This window comes from Nannobrachium achirus (assembly GCF_963921795.1).
Source record: "Nannobrachium achirus genome assembly, chromosome: 16".
In the NCBI taxonomy this organism is placed as follows: Eukaryota; Metazoa; Chordata; class Actinopteri; order Myctophiformes; family Myctophidae; genus Nannobrachium; species Nannobrachium achirus.
The window spans coordinates 44,184,697-44,209,107 of NC_137823.1; the positions used below are offsets into that span (position 1 = coordinate 44,184,697).

Genomic DNA, 24,411 nt, shown 5'->3' on the forward strand with positions numbered 1-24,411 from the left:
AATAAAGGTCTACACATTTTGTTGTTTCATTCATGTTCTAACAAAACAGACTAATTAAAGCATAGGCTACTTTTACAGTGCAGTAGTAGGGGGGCACCTGACAACATGCTAGACATTATAGGCCATTGTAAATCCATGCAGGCCTACCAATGCAATTAGACAATTCTTGTCAGTTTAACGATGAAAACCATTGAATTGGTCTACTTCATAACAGCTGTATATCCCAGAAACATACATAAGTCATTTGAATCCTATTCACCTTACCTGTCGTGCTTTAATCTCTACCAATATCGATCGTTTTCTTCCAGATCAGCTTGCGTGGTGCCTCAGCAACATCCAGACTTCTGTGATTTAAGCTTGACTGACTGATGTGCTTGACACTGTGTCTTAGTGACCACGCCCCCCCACACACACAGATTTTTGGAGCGGTGAAACCGGCTCCCAATAAACAGGTTTGTCTGTATGTGGCCGGCTATGTCTGTATCATGGCAATACCTCTGCTGACCACACACACACACACACACACACACACACACACACACACACACACACACACACTAATTGCATAGATCTAGAACACATAGAAGCTAAAAGAATATAGACTCTAGAACACATAGAATGTATAGATCTAGAACACATAGAATCAAAAAATATATATCTAGAACACAATGTTGCGCAGCTTAGACACAAGCACACACACACACACACACACACACACACACACACACACACACACACACACACACACACACACACACACACACACACACACACACACACACAGGGTATAGCTGCTCAAATTCACCACTCCACTTCGAACCGAGGTTTGATTTTTTCAACAGCATAGAATACCCCCTCCATCTTGAGATCCACTCCACTTCGAACCGAGGTTAGATTTTTTCAACAGCATAGAAGACCCCCTCCATCTTGAGATCTTCAGTTAAGAGAGGAAATGACCGTTTTGTCTACCCAGGACAGAGATGCGAGAGACCAGGAAAGTCTTTTGTAGCGGCTGCTCTCAAGCTGTACAATGAGACATACAACGGTCGATTGATGAGGACTACCTTCCTAACCAAGGCCGACGGTAGCCTTTTCTTTACTGGAACTATATTTGTACCAATCTGGGAACCCATCGTCAAAGAAGAAAGGGCGACACCTATCGGTCTGTCTTTCTTCCTTTGAAGCGTAGCGCTCTGAGGCTGTCTCGAGAGATTATATTTGTACTGACTCTGACCTCTAAGGACCTTCCAGGGCCTACTAGACAGACGGTTCACATCATGTGCTCCATCTTGTCTCATCTGTGTAAAGGTCCACCCGATTTCCATGTGACCTATTCTGGATTGGACAGTAGTCTAGTGATTTAGATTTAGATAATTGGGTTAGCCTACCACACACAGGTCACAAAATCAATGTAAGGACCGTTTATATTAAAGCACCATTAATTCAATCGTCTCCACTCTCCATGCCCCCTAGGGTCAACACGCAACAGTCTTTCCAGTTTCCACAAAGTAGTCTACAAGCTCACACTGCTTCGCTTTGCGCCGCGTTGTAAGCTTGTAGATCAGCTATTTTCCACTACTTTTTGATCATTATTAGCCTATATTTTATTTATGGAATTTCTTAGATGTGTTTGCTTGAAAATACAATTAGGCCTATTTATATTTATTTTTACTACAAATAAAATATGTTATGGGGAGGGGAAAATATTTTGAAATATATATTTAGTTTTCTGTAGGAAAAGAAAATGGGATTTTTACTCGAGTTGTGGTCGTGAGTCGTGATCCATAAAAATGAAATGAAATGGAATGAAACTCGCCGGGAAACGGGGGGTGCGTTCGGAAATGCACACCGGGGGGGCAACGGTGCGCTTTTTCAGTCTGAACTCTGAAGGTAAACTTTCTGAAAAGCAGCAGTTGCTAACCTAATGTTGCTATTGATGTTTATAAACTAGGGTAGATTATGGTGATAGTCTTAATTTCACAGTATCACAAAAGTTAATGCTAGAAACAACAAACATGTACAGTAGGACAAACAATCACAGTATGCCTTCTTCAGTATCAACATGAAATATATGGGTGCGTTCGGAAACCCGCACTCAGTGTAGTGAGTGCAGTGGGCGTGACTTTGGAGAGTGCGTTCAGTGTGGCTTATTTACGAACTACCAGTTTTAACAGGCAGCTGTGTGCTTTTTCACTCTGAACTCTGAACTTAGGTAAACTTTCTGAAAAGCAGCAGTTGCTGTATGCTAAGGACCTTAGCATACGTTACCTTAGCCTAAGGTAACGTTGCTATTAGGAGATGTAGGTCTAATTCACAACATTGGCATACCTGCTGTTAACACATATGGTGCCAACCCCGAGTTTCCCGAGTTTGTATTGGTACCAACGCTGTGCCAACCCCGAGTTTTCCGAGTTTGGGCCGTTTTTGAAAAAAAAAGAAAAAAAAAGAAAAGAAAAAAAAAAGTTTTTTGGACCTCCAGAAATGTGTTAGGCATGATCGCGAAATTGCATGTTTAACCCCCATACCAACCCATTCTTTCAAACATGGCAGCCATGTTTGTTTACATCTGAAGAAAACATAATGGCTGATAAATCATGAATGCCTGAACGGATTTCCAAGCGGATTTTTTTGTTTAAAAGCTGTGAACGGTGGGCACACACGTGGTGCATCATCTAGGCATGGGCGTGCACGACCCGTGCACTATAAATTACATGGAAGTCTATGGAGACCATGGCATCGTGGGACATTGAAGAGAAAAAATCGTGGCACCAATTAATTTACATGTTGATGTGTGTGAAACTATCAAGCCCAAACGACCAATTAAGCTGCAAATGCTGCATTTTGCGGTTATTTCCTCCATTGTTCACAGCTGAGAAGCATTCGAGACACGGCCATGAAAACCAACCAATCAGAACACCGCACCACACCACCACACCGCCGAACCCCATCTTCTGAGTAGGGTTGGTGGTGACGAGTGCGTGCACTCAACACACTAGCCATAAATTATAACTACCAGGAGAGGGTGCTAATATGCGGAGGTTATGTCTCTCCTGGAGTTATAAACAAGAGTCATATGGCTCTCGCTGGTTGAGCCCCAACGTCCATACTACGCTCAAAACATGTACAAATCAATAAGTTGCTCACCGATCCGTCGAAACAGCTTTATATCTACCGGATGGCACACTCGTTGGCATGTGTTAGTCCATATGTTTCTAATAAATTAATGTTTACTCAAACTTCTCTGAGACTCGCGTTTCCTCGTCGGAATGTTTCCGCATACAGAGCGCTTCAGAACTACAGAACGTTGGAATACTTCGCATACAAAAACGTCATGTCCTAGTATGAGCAAATCGCAACGGCGATCAACGTCACGTGATATGTAGCCTCGCGTAGCCAGGCTTTTACTCATCCCGCGTGATATGTTCGGCCATTTTTACCCAAGCAGTTCAAAAACAAGGAAAGCGATGAGACTCGGAGAAGTTTTAGTAAACATTAATTTATTAGAAACATATGGACTAACACATGCCAACGAGTGTGCCATCCGGTAGATATAAAGCTGTTTCGACGGATCGGTGAGCAACTTATTGATATGTACATGTTTTGAGCGTAGTATGGAAGTTGGGGCTCAACCAGCGAGAGCCATATGACTCTTGTTTATAACTCCAGGAGAGACATAACCTCCGCATATTAGCACCCTCTCCTGGTAGTTATAATTTATGGCTATCAACACACCAGTGCGCCACGCACTGGATTTCCGAACGACAAAGCACCAATTGCACCGAATAAACGAACAACAACATGGCACACCAGTGCGTTGAGTGCGCATTTCCGAACACACCCTTAATATTCTAAAATTCGATTATAATTTACCCTAGTTTATAAACATCAATAGCAAGCAACATTAGGTTAGCAACTGCTGCTTTTCAGAAAGTTTACCTTCAGAGTTCAGACTGAAAAAGCGCACCGTTGCCCCACCCGGTGCTCATTTCCGAACGCACCCCCGTTTCCCGGCGAGCTTCATTCCGGCGACTACCGGTTACCATAAAAATTGGTCGTGTTTGGGGACCAGTGGTCTGGAACCGTCTGGAACCCGCCTACTGTATCCGGCACTTTTCACAACAGAAATTCAAGCTCTATTTCCGTATCCGCTCTAGACTAGACCCCCAGAACGGATCAGTAACCCTACATACACTACACACCAGCATCCCTTGCCTCCCTAGTTGATGACAAATGAACGCGCGTGCGCGTAACCGCGGACAGAGCGCCTTCCTCCTCGTTCTTCTGATCTGATCTCAGTGGTCTGTCTCCATCAGGACCCTCACCCGGCTGCTACACTATCATTCATTTCCCTTGTTGCTCTCCTCGCCAACAAAAAAACAACAACTCTACACTACCCTGTATCCCCTATACATAAATCCGAGAATGAGGTTCTCTGTACTTCGTTGTGCTTGTCGCAGTCTCCAGACGTCTAGATCACATCATGCAGGGACGAGGGTCTTCTGCTTGGGACAGCGATGCCTGCCAGCGCCGGTTACCGGTCTCCGGGGAGCAGCCACCACCACCACCGGCTCCAAAACAGCCCTCGACTTTAGGAAACGTTCGCAAAAGGATGGGACCGGCTACGAAAAATCTGTGAGGTAAGATCACGATGTTCTGCTTTACGTAAAGTGTTTGTTTTGTTTGGCAAACACGTTTCCTGCTACAAGAAGCGTTTTCTTCTGCTTTTATGAGACTGTATGGAATGTCGAAAGCAATGCTTGCAGTGGTGGAAAAAGTACTCACATTTCTTACTTGAGTAAAAGTAACAATACTCTGTAATCTCTTTTAAGACCTACAAGTAAAAGTCCGGAATTTAAAATGCACTTGAGTAAAAGTACGAAAGTATTGGCATCGAACTGTAGCCTACTTAAAGCACCAAAAGTACAACATGTTTGAAAATATCAGATCCATAGATCAGATCACACCAGAAGAAATAGCCAAGGTATAAAATAGGGCTAAGTGATTTATGTATGTTTTATAATATATTTAATATCTGCAAAGTAACTAGTAATAAAGTTTTCAAATAAATATAGTGGTGTAAAAGTACAATATTTGGATGCGATCCGAGATGTACTGGAGTGGATAAAAGTATTGGAACTGGAAATATTCAAGTAAAGTCCAAATACTTCAGAATAAGTACACCGTACTTAAGTAAATATACTTAGTTACTTAACACCACTGCACAAGAGACGTTTCTGTTGTCAAAATGTTGCTTTATAGGCTATTTATAGTTGCCGATTCCCCACGTGTCCCCTACAACCCCGTTTTCTTATGGACTCCTGCCAGCTGATGTAACTCTCCTCTATTCTTTCTTAACCCGACTGCGTTAAACATGTGTGTCATTCTAAGCGAATCACCGTCCGTGGCATGGTTGGCTGAGTCGTAAAATGTAGTTGGCTAAACAGAGACGTTGTTATGTTAATTATGTAACTAGTAGACCTAGTAATAGTTGTTGGCAGTGGGCTAATGTTTACATTTGTGTGAATGTAGGTCAGTGTGTTAACCGATGGCCATTAATGACGACCATAGCTCCTCCCCCAAGTCAGAGGCACCGCAACGTGGCAACAACAAAAACGACAGAAATGTGTATATTAAAGCACAATAATAGGGTCATAGGTCATAATTGTCCAGGTGTTATTAATGTCCATGTGTCACACTTGCTCACACTTAAATTGTGGAGATGGAGAACAAATTACAAGTGGTATAAAGTAACTATTAGTACATTTTACTGTACCACCACTGCTTACAACACAATTGTCCTTCTTCCTGCTATGCCTAGGAAGTATTTGTGTGAAATGCTTAAACATTGTTGCTTTCATTGTAGGGATGTAATTCAGAGCACCAAGGAGGAGATGGTGGCTTTACAGAGACAAAACCCAGCATTCCAGCCTGTACTGGCTATCATACAGGTATCCCAAGGTTTTATTATTGTTATTGCTATTTGTGTGGATTTTGTTTTATGTTGTTTATAATATAATATACACATTACTGTCAATTTGCCTTGATGGAATTGATATGGAGACATACAATATTATGCAAAATATGCAATGTAAAGACAGACATTGTATATAGATTTTACATAATCCTAAAATATAGCTGAATCTTTCAGCATAAAATATCAGTGTGAAAATCAGCAAAGTGCGGCAAGTCTTTTTAAACCCTAACCCTTTTTGAGCTGTGACTCACCAATACAGTCAGGTGTGCGTTTTCTCTCTGTTTTGCTTCAGTGCAGAAGATGACTATAACCTGAAGTCTATTACCCATTTGGCCAAAATTACCATTGACCTGGGAGGGTTATCTTATCTGTTATCACCAGGAAAGGGCCATGGCCGCCGTGGCCCCTTCAGGGCAGTGCAACAAAAAGTTTCAACTTCAAATAAAGTGGCAGTAAAAGTTAAAATGAATGTGCAGTTACAACTGTTATACCAGGGCAGTGGAATACAAATGACAAATATACAATAAAAAGGTGTAGCAGTATCTTCAGCAGCAGTGTCACAATGTGAAAATGAAGCAGAAAATGTGAAAATGAAGCATTTTCATTTTTCCAAAAGTCCAAACGTCTCCGCGTATTCAAACATCTCCACGTATGAGATGTGAAAATACTTTTCGCTGTACTGTACTGTACTTGTACTGTACACTGACAATAAATTGAATCTCATCTCTCTCAAACATCCTTCTACGCGTGACAGCACTAGTGCGACGCGACAACAACAGTAACAGGACATGGCCAGGAAGTACAGCAGAGTACAGCCGGCCAATCGCGACGGTCGGGGGCGTGGTCTGGGAGCAAAGAACGGGGAGGCGGGGGTAGCGGGGGGCGATCGGCCTCACTTCCTACGGGAGACACATACACGCCTTAATTTAGCTTTCTGACCCTCAAACAATGATGTCCTGAGGCCACTGTGAACTTGATGCCCCCACTCATTCTGCCCCAGCTGGTTTTCTCTTCTGCCTCTTTCCAGTCAGTACAGTTTTTAAACACCAGTGTCTTTTGTTGAGATTCTGAATTAGTTAAGGTGACTGACTAGTCCAGAGCTGAGGATGTATGAACTTTTGATTCAAGAGTCAAAAAATATCGGTAGTTTGTATGTATTTTATGACCAATACATTATTTTATTAAATAAACTTCTTATTTATGTATTTATTTATTCCCCTGATAATTAAAGCTTGTGAGAATGATTTCTCATTGTTAAAGGGATATTTCACTTTCATCTACTTAGGCTTTTGGGAGCACGGTGGACAGTTTGCTTCATTCAGTATTATACCTTTAACTCACAATACAACTAACTAACTCACACTAACTGTAACATTATTCATCATTATTCATACCAATGGGGTGCAGGCGCGGACCGCTCATTAAGGCGAAAAGGCGCTCGCCTTTTATTTATTTTTGATCCTGTCTAACAATACAAATAACCCCCCCCCCCCCCAAAAGCCCAGCTTACCGACATAATGTTGCTCAACCCGTTCCTTGCCCATTCACTGGTATGCGGGGGAAGGCGACCACTTGTCAACTAATCAAGTCCTTCATTGAGATGTAAATTAATTTCGGCTTGCCTTTTGTTCTCATGGCCATCACCTCTACCTGAAAGCTAGGCTACTGTCCTCTGAAATTCACTAGAGTGTTGCTTGGATTTGACCGAGTAGTTTTCAACACCATGCAGTCAGCTGGAGCTGGGGCTGGAGTTTAATGATGGAAAATGCACATTGGCACAATGGCACTGATTTTGCTGTATGATTGTCATTGTCTACATGTGTGTAACTTTGTTTTCTCTGTTGCAGTGGTGGAAAAAGTACTTACATTCTTTACTTAAGTAAAAGTATCAATACTTACAGGCAATAGGCTGTTCAAAATGTACTTGAGTAAAAGTATGAAAGTATTGGCATCAAAATATACTTAAAGTACCAAAAGTCAAAGTACAATACGTTTGAAAATAGCAGATCTACAAGCTCACAATGTGTCCATCATGACACATTGTGAGCTTGTAGATCTTCTATTTTCAAATAGCCACGGTATAAAATAGGGCTAAATTGGTTAATGTAGCCTATATGTTTTATAATGTCATAATTTATATCTTCAAATTGTAACTACAGTATTTTCTGGACTATAAGGCGCACCTGACTATAAGGCGCACTGTCAATGAATGGTCTATTTTCAAACTGTTTTCATATATAAGGCGCACCTGACTATAAGGCGCACATAATAGACGCTTATGCATCCAACAGATGGAGCTGTGCTAAAGGGAATGTCAATGTCAATGAATGATCCATATATAAGGCGCACTGGACTATAAGGCGCACTGTAGTTTTTTGAGAAAATTAAAGGCTTTTAAGTGCGCCTTATAGTCCGGAAAATACGGTAGTAACAAAAGTTTACAAATAAATGTAGTGGATTAAAAGTACAATATTTGGATCCGAGATGTAGTGGAGTAGAAGTGAAAGTATTGAAAATTGGAAATACTCATGTAAAGTAGAAATACCAAAACTGTACTTAAGTACAGTACTTAAGTAAAAGTACTTAGTTACTTTACACCACTGCTCTGTAGTCTATGACTATATCAAGTAATTCCCTGTACTGGGTAGGCCTATATACTTTCCCTCATGCTAAAAGACGTTGGACAACTGGGATTTTCCCATTTTATTCTCCATCCTGGATGACAAGCATTACACGAATATCTCACAGCCTTTTTTACAGTAGATATTCAACCCATAGTTTGTCATTTGACTCTCAGTCTAATGTTCCTGCTGGTTCACTGGTTCGAATTTTATTTATGGCAGCCAAATTCCAAAATTTTGGAATTTCACTTTCACTTCACTTTGAGGTTAGGCATAAACTTAGATTTTAGGAGGGGTCATGGTATTTTCGACCTGTCCCTTACATTGAATATAGGCCTACTTCAATATTGTTTTTATTATAACTATTTTAAAATGATTTATTTTTTATTTTTTATATATTTATATATATATATATATATATATTTTTTAATAATATTTTTTATTAATTTTATGGGGGGGGGGGGGGGGGGGGGCATTTCGGCTGGCATCTCGCCTACCCTGACTCTCATTCCTGGGTACGCCCCTGATGGGGTGTTCACAAAAGCCTGCGTAGAGGATAAAATGACCCAGTATATATATATAAAAAAAAAAAAGTGAAATATCCCTTTAAAACAAAAAGTGTTTTGTGAACATGTTAAAGCGCTATTCAGATCATCATTGCAGGAGAGAGTACCCATTCATCAGCTTAAATTGTATAGTTTTCCAATTCCAAAATGTTCTGCTCCTTTTTTTGTGTCATCACTTCCAATTGTATTTCTTTATCCTATATGAGGATAGTTGTCCAAGATTGGCTGACTGCACAATATTTGTCTCCTTATTGTATCTCTTACTGTATGTTGACCTAAATTAATGATTAAATGTGAGAGACTCTGTGTGTGAGACTGTGTGTGTTTTTAATTAAATGTTTTTTCCCCAAAGGCAGGCGAGGATGATGGCTGGCTGGAGATCAACAAGAAAATGGCAGGAAAGGTAGATATCTTACCTAGTACAGTACATAACTAATACTAGTTAAAACTATTTTCCTCTACTAACATGTAGCTTATATACTGCCTAATTTACAGAAGGTGCGTGTAAAATAAAATAAAAATTGTTCTCCATTATCTTTCTCTCCACAGATTGGCCTGAATGTCACTCAGATCTGCCTTCCAAAAGAATGCACTGAGGATGAAGTAAGTGAGAGTCACACTTACCACATGACTCATGCCTGTATTCCTGTACAGGCAGAGTCTGCTCACCTCTACATTGTTTCTGGCTATTAGTAATGTTTTCACATGCCCAGGATAGAAGAAAGGCATGGCTTATCAGTATCTACTCCAAATGGTCATTTGTATGAATTACCTATTCCTCTACTGTGCAGTGTGTAACATTATGTAACCCCTGTAGTATGGGAAAGGGAAACCCTTTCCCCAGCTGGAGGGGGGGGGGGAGTCCCCTGATCCCATGTGTGTATGTAGTAGGAATCTCCTAGCTCAGGGCTTACAGAGGTATGGAATTCCTCAGATGACTGTGAGGTTGATTTATTACAAGCTTAGCCTCACCAGACCTCTGCTGCCATACCTCTCTCTCTCTCTCGCTCTCTCTCTCTCTCGCTCTCGCTGCCTTCCTCTGTTTCTGTTTGTCTTCTTCTGTTTCTGTCTGTCTGTCAGTCAGTCTTTCACACACCTCTTTCTCTTGGGACAAGCAGCATTGAATCAGAAGGTGCTCAATGTTAACTATAACTAGACTGCACTCACTCTGTTGAGGTGCCAACTTGCGCCTGTGCACTCGTGGCCATATATGATGATATACTTGTGCGCCAGCAGATTTATATCAGGTCGCACTTGTTGGCTGTGACGTCACCAAGAAAGTTGCTCCCTCATTGGCTAATGAACCTGCCTTTGTACTGTCAACCGGATACAGACTGCACCGAAAGTAGTACTTGCGTGCTACGCTGGCACAAGTAACTAGCAGATCTACAGTGGTTGGAGACAGACTTGCTCAGTTGCTCTTCTATTGAGAAAATTGGACCATGCGTTTGGATAGGAACACAAGTGGTTGACAAATGGTAAATGGTGCATTTATATAGCGCTTTTATCCAAAGCGCTTTACATAGATTGTGCATTACATTCACCCATTCACACACACATTCATACACCGGTGGCGGAGTAAACTAGCAACTAGGGGTTCAGAGTCTTGCTCAAGGACTCTTCGACATTAGCTCAGGGGGAGCCTGGATTCTAACTGGGAACCCTTCGGGAACCCTTCGTGCTCTAATAATGGTTTCTCTACCCCTGAGCTATGCCGCCCCACAAGTGGTATTGGTTGAAACTAAAAGTTCTGTTGGCTCCCCTGCTCAAGTGGGCGCCTCGTCTTCGCTCACTGGTAGTTTTTTGTTCTCTTTTTTGTTCTCTCATTGTTCTCTCATTTTTTTCTTTACATATCTACTGCATAGTACTGTGTTCTATTCGTCTGCTGTCATTCAATGTTATATGAGATACTTCAATGGTTTCCTGTGGAAATAAGCTTAGTCTTTTCATGGATCTCCTTTTAGTAGACCTTGTACCAGTGAACTGTACCGTCATGAAACTGTACCTTTTCCTATGCAAACTTCTAATAAAGTCTTCAATCAATCAATCAATCAAGTAGTTTTACAAAGGATACCTAGGTTCCAATGCTGGGAATGACATGAGTCAAATGGATTGCAGAGCTTTATTAATGTATTAATATATTGTGATTAGAAGCATCACAATATATTATATACAGCATTTAGGCTTGAGTGTGACTATTTTATTTTCCCTTTACACTCACAGTATACAACGCACGCCATCCTAAACCTGTTCATGAGTCATACAAGACCTTCTGCGATATTATTCATTATAGCATTTAAGCAAAAGTGTGTGTGTGTGTGTGTGTGTGTGTGTGTGTGTGTGTGTGTGTGTGTGTGTGTGTGTGTGTGTGTGTGTGTGTGTGTGTGTGTGTGTGTGTGTGTGTGTGTGTGTGTGTGTGTGTGTGTGTGTGTGCGTGCACATAGATTTTAGAAGAGGTGTTGAAGCTGAATGAGGACTCAAGGGTGCATGGTATCTACCTCTACCTCCCCACGGCTTCCTTCACCAGCCGTGTGCTCAACGCACTCAAACCTGAGAAGGACGTGGATGGGTAAGGGCTGGGGGCTTTAATGGACAGAGAGGGGGAAACGCTGAGTGTAGATTGGTGACTTGTGGTTTAGAGATGGACCAGAAGGAGGTTTTAAATAACAGAAGCACTTTCAGTGGGATGATTGCATTATCTCTTACTTGACCAAAGATGACTTGTTATGTGGATGCCCATCAAGAAGCCATGATTCATTATGTCTAAGAACGGTCCACTTTAGTTTAGACATGCACAGGATGGCTCCTTTTTTTCCCTCCAAAGCAACCATCCAGCAAACAGGTCTGTGATGTGCGTTTCTGCTGCCTGCCTGGCAGAGGTAAATGCATTTACTTGCATGCTGTGTCAAATTTGGCCCAAATCAGAATCGTCCCGCACATAATTAATTAAAAACAGTGAGTACATTTAGCAAATGTCCTCTCCAAAGACACGTGAGTGAGGAAATTGGTCAGGGACCCTGCATAATCAGTATGAGTTGAACAAATTGGATTGATTGTGTTAAAACACAGCTAGGCCAGATTGTGTCACCAAACACCATATCACCTTGGTATGTGCAAGTATCCTCTAGTGTAGCGAGTAGAATACGTCTTTTCTATCTATGTTTAAAAAACATGAGGTACGATCATTAATACAGGATTATATTATTGTTCTTTTATTACTTTATGTCTATAATATATAAAGTTATAGTTATGTGTTGACATCAACTTTGCGGAGGGAGACAGAGAGAGAGAAAGAGTGAGAGGCAGATAGGGAGAGAGGAAGAGAGAACCTCTTTTGGCCTTGTAATAACCTGGCCAATGCTGGATGCAACACGCTCACCGACGCGTCGCTTTGTGGCACGTTGTCAGCACAATAACCCCATCAATGCCGGCCAAGCTGATAATATACAAATATGAGTATTATGTATATATCTTTTTTTTATTATTTATGTTTGTACTGTATGTTTTGCATTTTGCAATAGGGTAACAGATCTGAACATGGGCCGTATGATACGAGCCAATGTGAGCGAGGGCTTTGTGCCACCTTCAGCCAGCGCTGTCATTGAGCTGCTGGAGAGACACGGTGAGTTTTTTTGGGGGGGGGGGGTCAATGGCAGGGGTTCAGAGGTCACAGTGCCCTCCGACTCAGCAGATTTATTCTGAGTACTCCAGCAACCCCTGGCATGCGATCTGTTGATTTCCTTCAGCAGAAGTATGATCTTGGGGGTAAAATGCATCGTTCAAAACATAAAAGTATTACTCATGTATTCAAGGCACAAAATAAGTAAATGATCTTTTAGGGCTGTCACAATTATTACATAATCGTCTAATCGTAATTATTTGACATAATGGCAAATATTTTGTCATAATCGTTATAATCGTTTGCATGTTGAAAGAATATCATATTTTCAGACTTTTTTTTCCGTAAGTAATTTCTTTGTACGGTATATTTAGGTTTTGTGTCATATCTACCATGTGCAACTTCAAAGCCTACAAGCCAAACAGGAATGTAATTGTCAACAACAAACACAATGAAATCGTTAATCGCAATTATTTGAGTGACAATTAATTGTCATGTACTGTAAAATGTCATAATCGTGACAGCCCAATTATTATCTTGCAATGAGGAAATAATTTATTTTCACAGATGCTTCTCTGGAGGGGAAGATTGTGTTGCTCATTGGCAGTGAAGGGCCACAGGGGCTTGCAATGCAATTCCTGTTACAGAGAAGTGGAATGGTGGCTCTCAACTGTGGAAACTCTGAGAATCTACAGAAACAGGTGTTTGAGTGTTGCATGCAGTTTTATATACTGACCACATAGTGGCAGTCCTTCTCTTCTTTTAGATGCAACCCATGGACTGTGAACAAAAACTACACTGCAGGATCTAACACTAAAGATCTTCAGCTGCTGAAATAAAAAAGGACAGCCCTTGATCAAGATCACAACTTTGATTCATTGATTGAATACTTTATTAACAAGTCTGTCAACAGTACAGGTAGTAGCGTCAAAGGTTATCATAAAAGGATTACACAAAATGCCCCAGGGGGCTTGTTTCGATTCTGATCCATTGTACTCAATTTATCAGCAATGCATACAATACAATTCAATACAAATACATTACTTATTGGAATAAAACTCACGGTATATTTACAGAGAAATGAGGGGTCTGGGCGGGGGGCAGAGGACTACAATCAAGGTATTCAATTGTTTAGGTTAGTTTCCACATTTTGGTGGCAGCAGCATGGTATATAACTATCTAAAAACGTAAGCCAAACTTCCACCAAAACAAATTTCACCCACTGTGTTACACCTGTAAACCTGTGATGTGACAATAAAGATGATTCTGATTCTAATCCTATACAGCTTATACAGCAGCTCTTAAATGTTTGCCTGTATTCTCCTTGTCTGTTGTCTTCCTCCCTTCACGCTTTATTTAAAGTCATATTCCACTTCCTCACTCACTTTGCAGGTGATGCAGGCAGATGCTGTGGTCCTGCTGGGGGATGGACCTGGGGATGTGCCTCCCACCTGGCTGAGACCAGGAGCTGCTGTCATCCACTGTAACCCTGACCCAATGGCAGGTAGAGTAGACACGGCCGTTAACAGCAGGACTTCCTTTAAGCTCGAGAACCAAAAGAGAAATCTTGTCTCCCCTGGAGATAAAATAGGCAACCTACAAGCTCACAACACGTTGCAATGCAACTATTTCACTATTTCTTAATTTATTTTCATTGTATGGCCTTTTATTTCTTTAAAAAATAATCTTAACATTTAAAAAAATCTTCAAATAATAAAAAGAAATGTAGGAAACATTAAATGGGTCTGCAACCCAAAAATGGGTTCCAAGTCGAATCCATTGTTTGGGAAGCACTTTATTACAGCCATGAACTGGGAAGCACTGCCTTTTAATGAATGGGTGGGTTGAATGTGTCACATTAACAGTCAGTATCCTCTCCTAGATGAACATGCTGTTGAGATGTTCTCCAACTCTGGCACGGCCCATCTCTCTGCAGCATACAGAATGCAGGTGTGTCTCTTGGTCTGTTACTTGTTTTCTTACCGTCTTGTGTCAACTTGGCTGACTGCTCTCTGAACTTTATGTCTAAATAAGTAACTCCTAAATAAGCACAAGAAATGTGTAGTCTAGGTTTGAGTGCTGTACACTGCCGCAGCTTGCTTAAAACTTCAAAAATGTAATGCAATCTTGCGGTCACATAGACCCGCAGGCATACATGGTAGCAGACAATTGGACTCGAGTCATGATGACTCGACTTGACTTGACTTGGGAGTCATATTTTGACGACTTGGACTTGACTCGGACATATTGGACAAAAACTTGAGACTTGACTTGACTTGGAAGACAATGACTCCCGACTCGACTCGACTTGAGACACGCTGACTCGGACGACTTGCCGCTACGCCACCCACCAAAGCAGTCGTGAACGCCACGCTATAGGTTCACACTTTTATTCATTGATTGATTGCAGCCACGGAGGCACCACACACACACACACACACACAGCACGAATGGCTATACTGCTGCCCCCCAGCCTAATACAGCCACTACCGGTTCTGCTGCTGCAGTTCCATATAAAAACTTCCACTCCGATGGTAAACAGAGGAACACTCAATGCAAGATATGCAACGCTAAACTCAAAGACAAAGAGGGAACGACGTCAAACTTTGTCCGCCACTTGAAGACGGCGCATGAAGAGAAGTGAAACCAAACATAAGAACATAACATTATTAGAAGTGTGTGCGCGTGTGCATGTGTGTGTTGGTGATATACTGTCGGTCGATAATTTTTTGAACATTAATAATAAGACAACAATGTCACTCACCACTGTCACGAACGTTGATCTGTGACTGCATAAATAATAATATCCAATTATCCATCATGGTAGCAAGCCTCCGTCTTCCAACACTTTATCACTTTTCATAACATACATCCAGTCGTCAGCAGGGTTAAGAACTTCACTAAATAACTCCCACGCAAAAGCTTTATTCCTTCTCATTTAGCCTCCGACAAGTTTTGCTTAGCTAGAGTTGAATTTAGTTCACTCCACTCTCTGTTATTTTCCAGTTTGTCGCTGGAGCGATAGGCCTGTAGAAGTATTAAATGTTGCAAAATGTTGAAAATAAACATTTGTCAAACATGCCATTTCTTTAATGGAATGTATCCTTTGCCATCTACCTAGGTTCTAAATGATCAGACATGTAATGGATAAATGAATAGCTTTTAAGCTGTATACTGGTTTAATTCATGCAGAGTTGCAGACTAATCTGCATGCTATTTTTTGACATTTACTTTAGGAAGAAAGGTTTCTCTCTTCAAGATATAAACCTGAGATATAACCTGTGAATCGACTTGAAAAGCGTGTGACTTACTCAACTGACAACCTTGTGACTTGACTTGACAACCTTGTGACTTGATTCGACGCGACTTGACATGACAACCTTGTGACTCGACTCGACTTGACTTGACATAACCTTGTGACTCGACTCGACTTGACTTGCCCACAACAGAAAAAACTTGAGACTTGCTTGAGACTTGGACCAAATGACTTGCTACTCGACTTGGACTCGGATCAGAGGGACTTGTACAATTGTCTGCATGGTAGTAAGTGTGTGTGTGTGTGTGTGTGTGTGTGTGTGTGTGTGTGTGTGTGTGTGTGTGTGTGTGTGTGTGTGTGTGTGTGTGTGTGTGTGTGTGTGTGTGTGTGTGTGTGTGTGTGTGTGTGTGTGTGTGTGTGTGTGTGGAGAGAGATCTTTTTAAATCAGATATTAATCAGATGCAAGAAGACACATGCCAGTGTGAGAACAGGGGTGTCAATTACTACTATTTACACCCACACCTCAGAATATTCTTGCATATCCAGCAGACATTGCCATGTCTACTGGTAATTAGAGTACAGTATTTAGATAGGCAAACAAAATGTCAAATTTCTCACCCGAGACGGCACCTTAACCTGCTCAACGCCACAGAAACATAATGAGGCAATCTCATTTGAATTCATTAAAGTTGGCTGCGAACCAGAAAGTCATGCCCATTACGGCCAATACTGCTTTTATGTTCACTTACTGTAGTTCTTTCCTATGACAGTATCCTCAGTGTTAATGAATTTAACTCTTAAGAGTGTAAGAGTTTAGACCATTGTCTAAAAGGTCTGTCTCTCTTTCTGTCTTGTCCTGTCTCTCCTCCCTGCCTCTGTACCAGAACGTGGTGCGTAGCAGCTGCCGGTGGCTCCAGGAGCAGCAGTACAAAGCATGGAGGCTGCGGAACCTCAAGCTGCAGCCCCTCTCCCCTGTACCAAGGTATGTGTAATGGACTACCCCTGCCTGAAGCTCATAAGCCTAATGTCTCTCCTGTACCATGATACAGATTGACCTGTACAGTATGTGCTCATAAAATAATACTAATACTAAACCAGTAAGACGCCCTAAGGGTGAGAAGCGTCCTTTCCCTAAAGGGGCACGTGCACATGGGCGTGTGCACATGGGCGCTTTGGCATGCATACCCTTCTGCTGAGCTGGTCGAGTCATCACTGTGATGTTAGAACAGGTCAGGGATCTCTGTATATGGGCATGGATATCCAGGTGATGATAGTCAGCAGTCTTGACTGTCAACAATGTGACAGCTATAGACATTGAGGTGTTACGGACTGACGGACAGGATGTGCCGGTTTTCATAGTAAACTGCGACCTACGATCGCAATAATACTGCGTCAGTGTCATTCTTTCTGTTTTAAGTATTATAACATGTCAAGTCTGTTCTGTACCGATTCCCGGTGACATACAAGCTACAAACTTACGCATATTTATTTTGCTTATGTCGCTCAAAGAAAGGCACTGAGTGCATTGGTGTGTCACATGAGTGGGTGTCAAATTGTTAACTTTCTTTCGTGACATTAAAATGTGTATGCACATCCATATTGCTACCTACTGTAGATCCCATTGAACTGATGTTGTCTTGTCTTTGCTCCTGCAGTGACATAGCGATTTCCAGAGCTCAGGTCCCTAAGCCAGTGGACCAGCTGGCTGAGGAGATCGGCCTGCTGCCTGAGGAGCTGGAGGCGTATGGTAGGACCAAGGCCAAGGTCCGACTCTCCCTGTTAGACCGCCTTGATGAACAGCCTGATGGGAAATACGTGCTGGTGGCTGGGTACGTCTGACACAGCGGTTCACTGAGTCCTTTATTTTTGTGGGTAGCCTCACACTGAGCAACAATGTCCTTTTTACACAAGAGATTTTTGTATACAAAAAACAAAAAGGAATTTTGACATGTAGCAGCTTGTTCACACATGTCAGTATGCCATATAATCAGCAAGAAGCACATGACTCGCATAACTGAATGCAGCAGAACTGTTACTAACCATAATCTTTTGACTAGCTATTAGCTATTTGGCCTCTCAGCCATCCCAGCTGTTGTTCTTCTTTTGATTAGCAGTCTTCTTATTTCTCTGCCAAATATAGGATCATCACAGACAATTAAACCTTTTTGTCAATTCAAAAGTAATGTTCCAGGACTGGTAGTTACAAGGGTGAGGCCAGTGATCTTCAAAAGACACACAGAATTTTCTTTCCATCTTATAAAGGCAGCGAGAGTGTGGTGGGTGGGGTGACAAGCAAAGCTTGGGCCTCTCTTTGAAGGATGTGTGTGAATTGTTGATGAAGCAGGCAAAGCACAACTGACGCCTTTCGCGCGCGCGTGTGTGCATGTGTATACGCGCCATTGCAACAGCTACTGCTCCACTGCCATCCAACCACACAGAGAGGCTGGACAGAAATGGAAACACTCACCTTACCTTTTCTGTTTTCTATAAGCCATGTGTAGCCTAAACTTGTTTTTTAATGACCTTGCACGTGCTTTCATGTAAGACTAATGTACCTTCCTCTTTCCTTCTGTCTTCCTTTCACTTTCTTACACACTGACAGAGGCACTCAATCAGACACACACACACACGGACACGGACACACACACACAGACACGCAAGCGCGCACACAACGCACACAGCGTTTTCTAAGGAACCAACTTGATTCCCAGTGGAGGCGAGGGGCCCCCCTTCAATTATAGCCAGCAGCAGGCATGCCTTTGAGCCCTGCTGCCAAGGGGACATGTCTACCAGAAAGAGAGGTGGAGGGAGGGAGAGAGAGAGCGTAAAGGGAGAAAAGATTCTTACTAAAAGTGTCTCTTGCCCATCAAAGCATTCTTCTCCTTTTGGTGTCCCTCCTCTCTCCATGTGTATTTCCCTTATTTATTTAGGAGATTCTTTCTGCTACCCCTCAAAGCATCCCTTTGGGCACGATATGTTTGTTTAAAGATAATGGCTCCTGATCTAATTTGGACTGTTGTTGAGTCGGATGCTATTGATTATAGAACACACATGCACACGTGCACATACACACTTTATTCTGAAATAACATATTTTTAAAATTTCACCTATTTCAGGTAAGTGGCCGTGAAAAACTTGAATTGGGTATTAGAAAAGATACTTTCTTTTTGGCAGATGTAACGCATGGGAAGAATGTGTTGTTTGGAGTTTTTAAAACATTATTACATTTTTGCTTGTCTATTATAGTATGCACCAAGGGTCTTCAACAGGGGGTCCAGGACCCCTAGGGGGTCCTCAGAGTTACTACAGGGGGTCCTCCAAACCTGTGTGTGATAGAAACCTTTCTCCTTAACCACTTGAACCATATTCCATTTTCCATATTCTGAGAACTTCAGCCAAAAATAGCAGATCTACAAGCTCACAGCGTTGTGTGCTTGTAGATCGAACCCTATTTTCGGCAAAGACGTTTGGTGTAGAGGGAAAAAAGAGCAGATTAAGTACAGAGTGAAATGTCAAGTTATGTATTGACGATTCAAGTGGTTAAATACGTATCTGAAGGCCTGGGCCACAGGGTAGTGGTCCTGGCACCTAGGCTGGTAATCCAGACCAGCCTGCAGCGTCGCAGGTTTGATTCCCGATCCTGATGACCTTTGCTGCCTGTCACCCCCCTCATCTCTCTCCCCGTTTCCTGTCAGCCTACTAAAAAATACGTATCTGAAAACACAAATTGACATCCAATCCAAAATACATTGATGATTTTGCTGTCAAACAATGAAACTATATGGAATCTATGAGAAGGTTGTGGGGGTCCCTGCTCCATCTCTGTCTCAGCTAAGGGCTCCTTGGCCTCAAAACGTTGAAGACCCCTGGTATACACCTACTGTATGCAATGATTATAATGTAGTGTCCACATGATGATGATGATGATGATGATGATGATGATAAACTTTATTTCAGACACAGAGGTCCATAAAAACATATACAAAAAACAAACAAACATTACAGAGGTATACAGTTCCAGACTGTTTTCATTCATTTAAAAAATATATAAACATTGCCTCCAGTGTTTCCAGAAGCATGAGGTAAACCTTGTATCACTCTGTGTGATCTCTGTCAAGGCCCTCAAGGACATCTTAGGCTGGGCATCTTTAGTGCATAAATAAAACCAATAAATTATGTTATTATGTATTGTATGTATTATATTATTATATAACAATTATGTTTGTCTCTCTTGTTGTAGTATCACGCCCACTCCACTGGGTGAGGGCAAAAGCACTGTGACCATTGGACTAGTCCAGGCCCTGTCTGCCCACCTCAAGCTCAACTCCTTTGCTTGTCTCCGGCAACCCTCCCAAGGACCCACCTTTGGAGTTAAAGGTCAGCAACGGAGAAGCAGATGATTGTTTGAATGAATTTTCTTCATCAATTACCTAAACCTTACTGTTGTTACAATGCACTCTAAGATCTTATATTCTATTACATTGTAATACTTGCTTTAAATATTTTTCCTTAAAGGGGGCGGGACACCGGCCGAAGTTTAACATTATGATACAGTAGGTCACGTGGTCTTTCTTCAAACGGTCTGAAAAGGAGGCGGGGTCGTATCAGTTATTAGTGAATGTATACTTCGTCCGTCGTGCGGTGCCGCGCACAACGTTGATGTGTTGTTGTTAGCTGGTAGCGCCGAACCGCACGGCTATTTTCAAGAGCTATTGTGTGTGTGCACTGTACATACACACACACACACGCACACACACACACACACACGCACGCACGCACGCACACACACACACACACAGGCTACCACAGACTTCAGTCCTCCGGAGCTCCGGTGAAGACTGGAGCACTTTTTAGCAGAGATGGCTGCTAAAAAGTGGTCTGTGCTGCGGAGGACCCTCGTTCTAATCTCTGACACCTTTTTGTTAGAAGACTTGTACCCTGTACGCGGTTAGGGGGGATTCTATAGCAGATTATATCAAATTTTTACCCCTAGAACTGCTTGTTTTAAAATTCGTTTTATGAATTGTCGCATTTTCTCCTCGCACAGTTCTGTTGGGGTTGTTTCACTAGATAATACTCAGCGCTCAACTCCGCCCCCTCCCGTCATATTACCCAATCAAATTAATTGAATTCAGTTACTGTACAGAAAGTACTACTTTCAGTACAGTAACTACAATAAATTAATTTGATTGGGTAATTTAACATGGGGGTACATGACATCATTAAAAAAAAATGGCTAATTTGATAGCCATAATTAGCTGTTTTGGCCGACTAAGAATAATAATAATACTAGAGGTTAGGACTTAGGCTTCATATCAAGAGTTCGGACCGCTATGCGGACCTCACACCTACGTTGCACTGCCGATCCAACAGATATTTCTGAGTCATAGTGACAGGGGGCTTTGTCAGAGTACAGAGTGGATTGTTCCCATATGTCTGTGTTTAATTTGTGCCCATAATTCGAGATCTCTGTATCTATCTGTCTACCTTTGTCCCTTTTTATTCCCAGGTATGGAATTAGTCATTGGTATATGCCCATACTTTGTATATTTGCATGCGCATATATGGACATATCGATTGGATCTGCGGTTCTGGACAACTGCATAGCCAGAGTGACAAAAACTGCAAAACTCAACATTTTGTTTTGTTTTCCTATTAAACGTTTTGGGTGGAGAATGGAAAAGGGCCACGGACAAGGGACAGAGTCAGCAATCTGGAATGTATCAAATAACCTGGCCCCAGAGCTGGGTTTGTCAGTGTGAGGCTACAATTTCACAGCTCACTACGGTTTGTAACAGGGTGGAGTGGTTCACTCAAAGTCCACAGCTCAGCATTGCTCTGTGTGTGTACGTCCTCGCCCCCCCCTCCCATTGTCTCTGTCTGACGGCGCTGCCTCTTGTCTCTGTGTCTTAGGGGGAGCCGCGGGAGGGGGATATGCCCAGGTCATCCCTATGGAGGAGGTAAGACACTGAGACAGACCCTCACCGATCTCTCAGCTGGACATGCACTGGCTTCAAAGGCCCTGAAAACATGCAGAGATGCATGCAGACGTGCGCACACACACTAATACTCACATATTATGCCAACACGCATGCACACACGCACTCACACACACACACACACACACACACACACACACACACACACACACACACACACACACACACACACACACACACACACACACACACACACACACACACACACACACACACACACACAGTGGAGTTGTAGCATAACAATCCTGACTAAAGCCAGTGTCCATGAAGTGAGGGGAGGAGGGACGGAGAGCAGTTTCAAAGCTCTAGAGACGGTGGTTGTGATAAGGCAAGCCACTCAGTCTCGTACCAAAACACCTGCTCTTCATTTCACTCTTTTCCCTCCGCCACCTCCCCAGTGCACTCCTGTGGTGTTTTCATGGCCTTTTAAACCCAAAAGAAAAGGGGGACTGTTTTCTTTCTTCTCTTGATAAATAAATGGGGTATGTCATAATATTTTCACAGTTCCTACCAGACAAAGACAAATCCATAGGAGATGCGTTTTATTATTTGAGGCCAGCCTTGATAGGCAAGGCCAAGCTTTGCGGTTTTAGTCCGGCCACACAAAATCACAATTTAATACAATTACGCTCTATTACAATTTACAAGTAGTTATTCCGTGCTTTGATTATTCTTTCGTGTCTATCCCCCCGCCCTCTCTGTACACTCTACCCCCGCCCCCTCCAGTTCAACCTACACCTGACAGGGGACATTCATGCCATCACAGCAGCCAACAACCTGACCGCAGCTGCCATTGATGCCAGGATGCTCCACGAGGCGACCCAATCAGACAAGGTGACAGTTGAAGCTGCGTCGGCACTTCGGTCGCTCATTTTGACACCGTGCCGAACACATGAAAATATCTGGGCCTGCTAAATGCTTACATTAACATCTCGTTGTCATGTTCAAGGGTTAAGCGAAGGAATGAAATCAATAAGGTCCTTCATTAGTAATCCATGTATGGCACGGCATGGTCTTTAGTATCACATTGCGGTCACATATTAGACAATGTATGAAATCTTTTTTTCTTTTTTTTCCTACCAGGCCTTATACAACAGACTGGTTCCCTCTGTGAATGGTGTCAGGCGATTCTCTCCCATACAGATCGCCAGGCTACATGTAAGTCATCCTCCGTGTCCCAATAAACACGGCAGAGTGCCTGAGAACTAAGGACGTCAACAACTGTTAACTAGCTCTCACAGGCACGTTGCTTTGTTGCTTCTGTCTTCGTTCAAATCGTCGAGTGAACACGTCTCTTTCTAAGCTATTACCCACATTCGCTCCACATCCGTCTCCCTACATACGAACACTTTGCGAGTTTATTCGTCAGACTTCATATCTGTTTGTGTTACGGTCAGCGAGGCAATTTATTGAGTGTTGATACCAGAATGCCTGATGTTAAGTCATAACAAATGAAATTCTGCAAATGTTACGGAGTTCGGAGGTAAGGATTAGGTCTTTCATAAAGCAGCACCCACACAAACACACGCTAATGTCTGCGTCTCGCTGCTGAGTTGAGGAGTTCACGGGCGTGTGAAATATTTATTGGTCTGAAGGGATGGAGCGAAAGATAAGGAGAGTCGTTCGTTCTAAACAGAGCTCTCACAGTGAACCTTTTGAACTTTGCAGGGAGTTTATCAAGCATGGATGGTCAGCGGCCTTTTCTTCCTGCATCCTCCTCTGTGTTTGCTCTATGTTCATTCATCGGTGGTGGGCTTCCGCAGCAAGGAAAATACCACTGGTGCTAGGAGGATTCAGGAAAACATTAAAGCCTGAGATATTCTTAGTCGTGTGCAGGTGGCACTCGCACTGAAAATAGATGATCTACAAGCTCACAATGTGTTGCGTTGTGAGCTTGTAGATCTACTATTTCGATTTACTCAAGGCAAAAGGGAGTCGAGCTGTATTGTTTTCAGAGTAATGAAGCATACCGTACACTACAAATACAGTATAAAACCGCCCATGTTACAAAACATGTACATTCTGTCTCTGTCTCTCGCTGTCCCTCTCTCTCTTTTCAGCGGCTGGGCATCAATAAAACAGATCCCAGCTCTCTCACGCCCCAGGAGGTCAGCTCCTTCGTCCGCCTCGATCTTGACCCCTCCAAGGTCACCTGGCAGAGAGGTAGGAGTGGAATCATTGGAATTCGCTCTCGCCTTTTTCTCTCTTTCTCTCTCATTCCTGGTTGCCGTCAACAACATTGGGACTGGCTGAAATAATAGCAATTAAGGGGAATTACATTGAATTTCAACTTTCACTGCTTTGTTACCGTGAAATAAAACACTGTCAGTTACCAACGTGGCCTCACCAAAACATCCTCCATGTCCACAAAGTCAA

The 24,411-nt window shown here is 42.4% G+C and overlaps 2 protein-coding genes across 2 annotated transcripts in view; both read left to right on the forward strand.

The window, feature by feature from the left end:
• Positions 1-4,422: 4,422 nt before the first annotated feature.
• On the forward strand, positions 4,423-12,863 carry LOC308301061 (monofunctional C1-tetrahydrofolate synthase, mitochondrial-like; the record flags this gene model as incomplete). The annotated part of the gene is made up of 6 exons (XM_080744959.1): positions 4,423-4,637; positions 5,864-5,948; positions 9,514-9,564; positions 9,711-9,764; positions 11,606-11,730; positions 12,683-12,863. 6 exons carry the CDS (start codon positions 4,423-4,425, stop codon positions 12,861-12,863), a joined length of 711 nt encoding a protein of 236 aa, XP_080601085.1.
• A 493-nt stretch (positions 12,864-13,356) lies between these two features.
• mthfd1l (methylenetetrahydrofolate dehydrogenase (NADP+ dependent) 1 like) overlaps positions 13,357-24,411 on the forward strand; it is a 75,268-nt gene continuing 64,213 nt past the window's right edge. The window contains exons 1-10 of the mRNA XM_080745291.1: positions 13,357-13,481; positions 14,173-14,284; positions 14,663-14,730; positions 16,921-17,018; positions 17,692-17,865; positions 20,277-20,413; positions 21,950-21,996; positions 22,762-22,869; positions 23,119-23,193; positions 24,096-24,198. Coding sequence (XP_080601417.1) covers positions 13,410-13,481; positions 14,173-14,284; positions 14,663-14,730; positions 16,921-17,018; positions 17,692-17,865; positions 20,277-20,413; positions 21,950-21,996; positions 22,762-22,869; positions 23,119-23,193; positions 24,096-24,198 — 994 coding nt within the window. The 5' untranslated portion in view covers positions 13,357-13,409. The remainder of the gene's footprint in view (positions 13,482-14,172; positions 14,285-14,662; positions 14,731-16,920; positions 17,019-17,691; positions 17,866-20,276; positions 20,414-21,949; positions 21,997-22,761; positions 22,870-23,118; positions 23,194-24,095; positions 24,199-24,411) is intronic.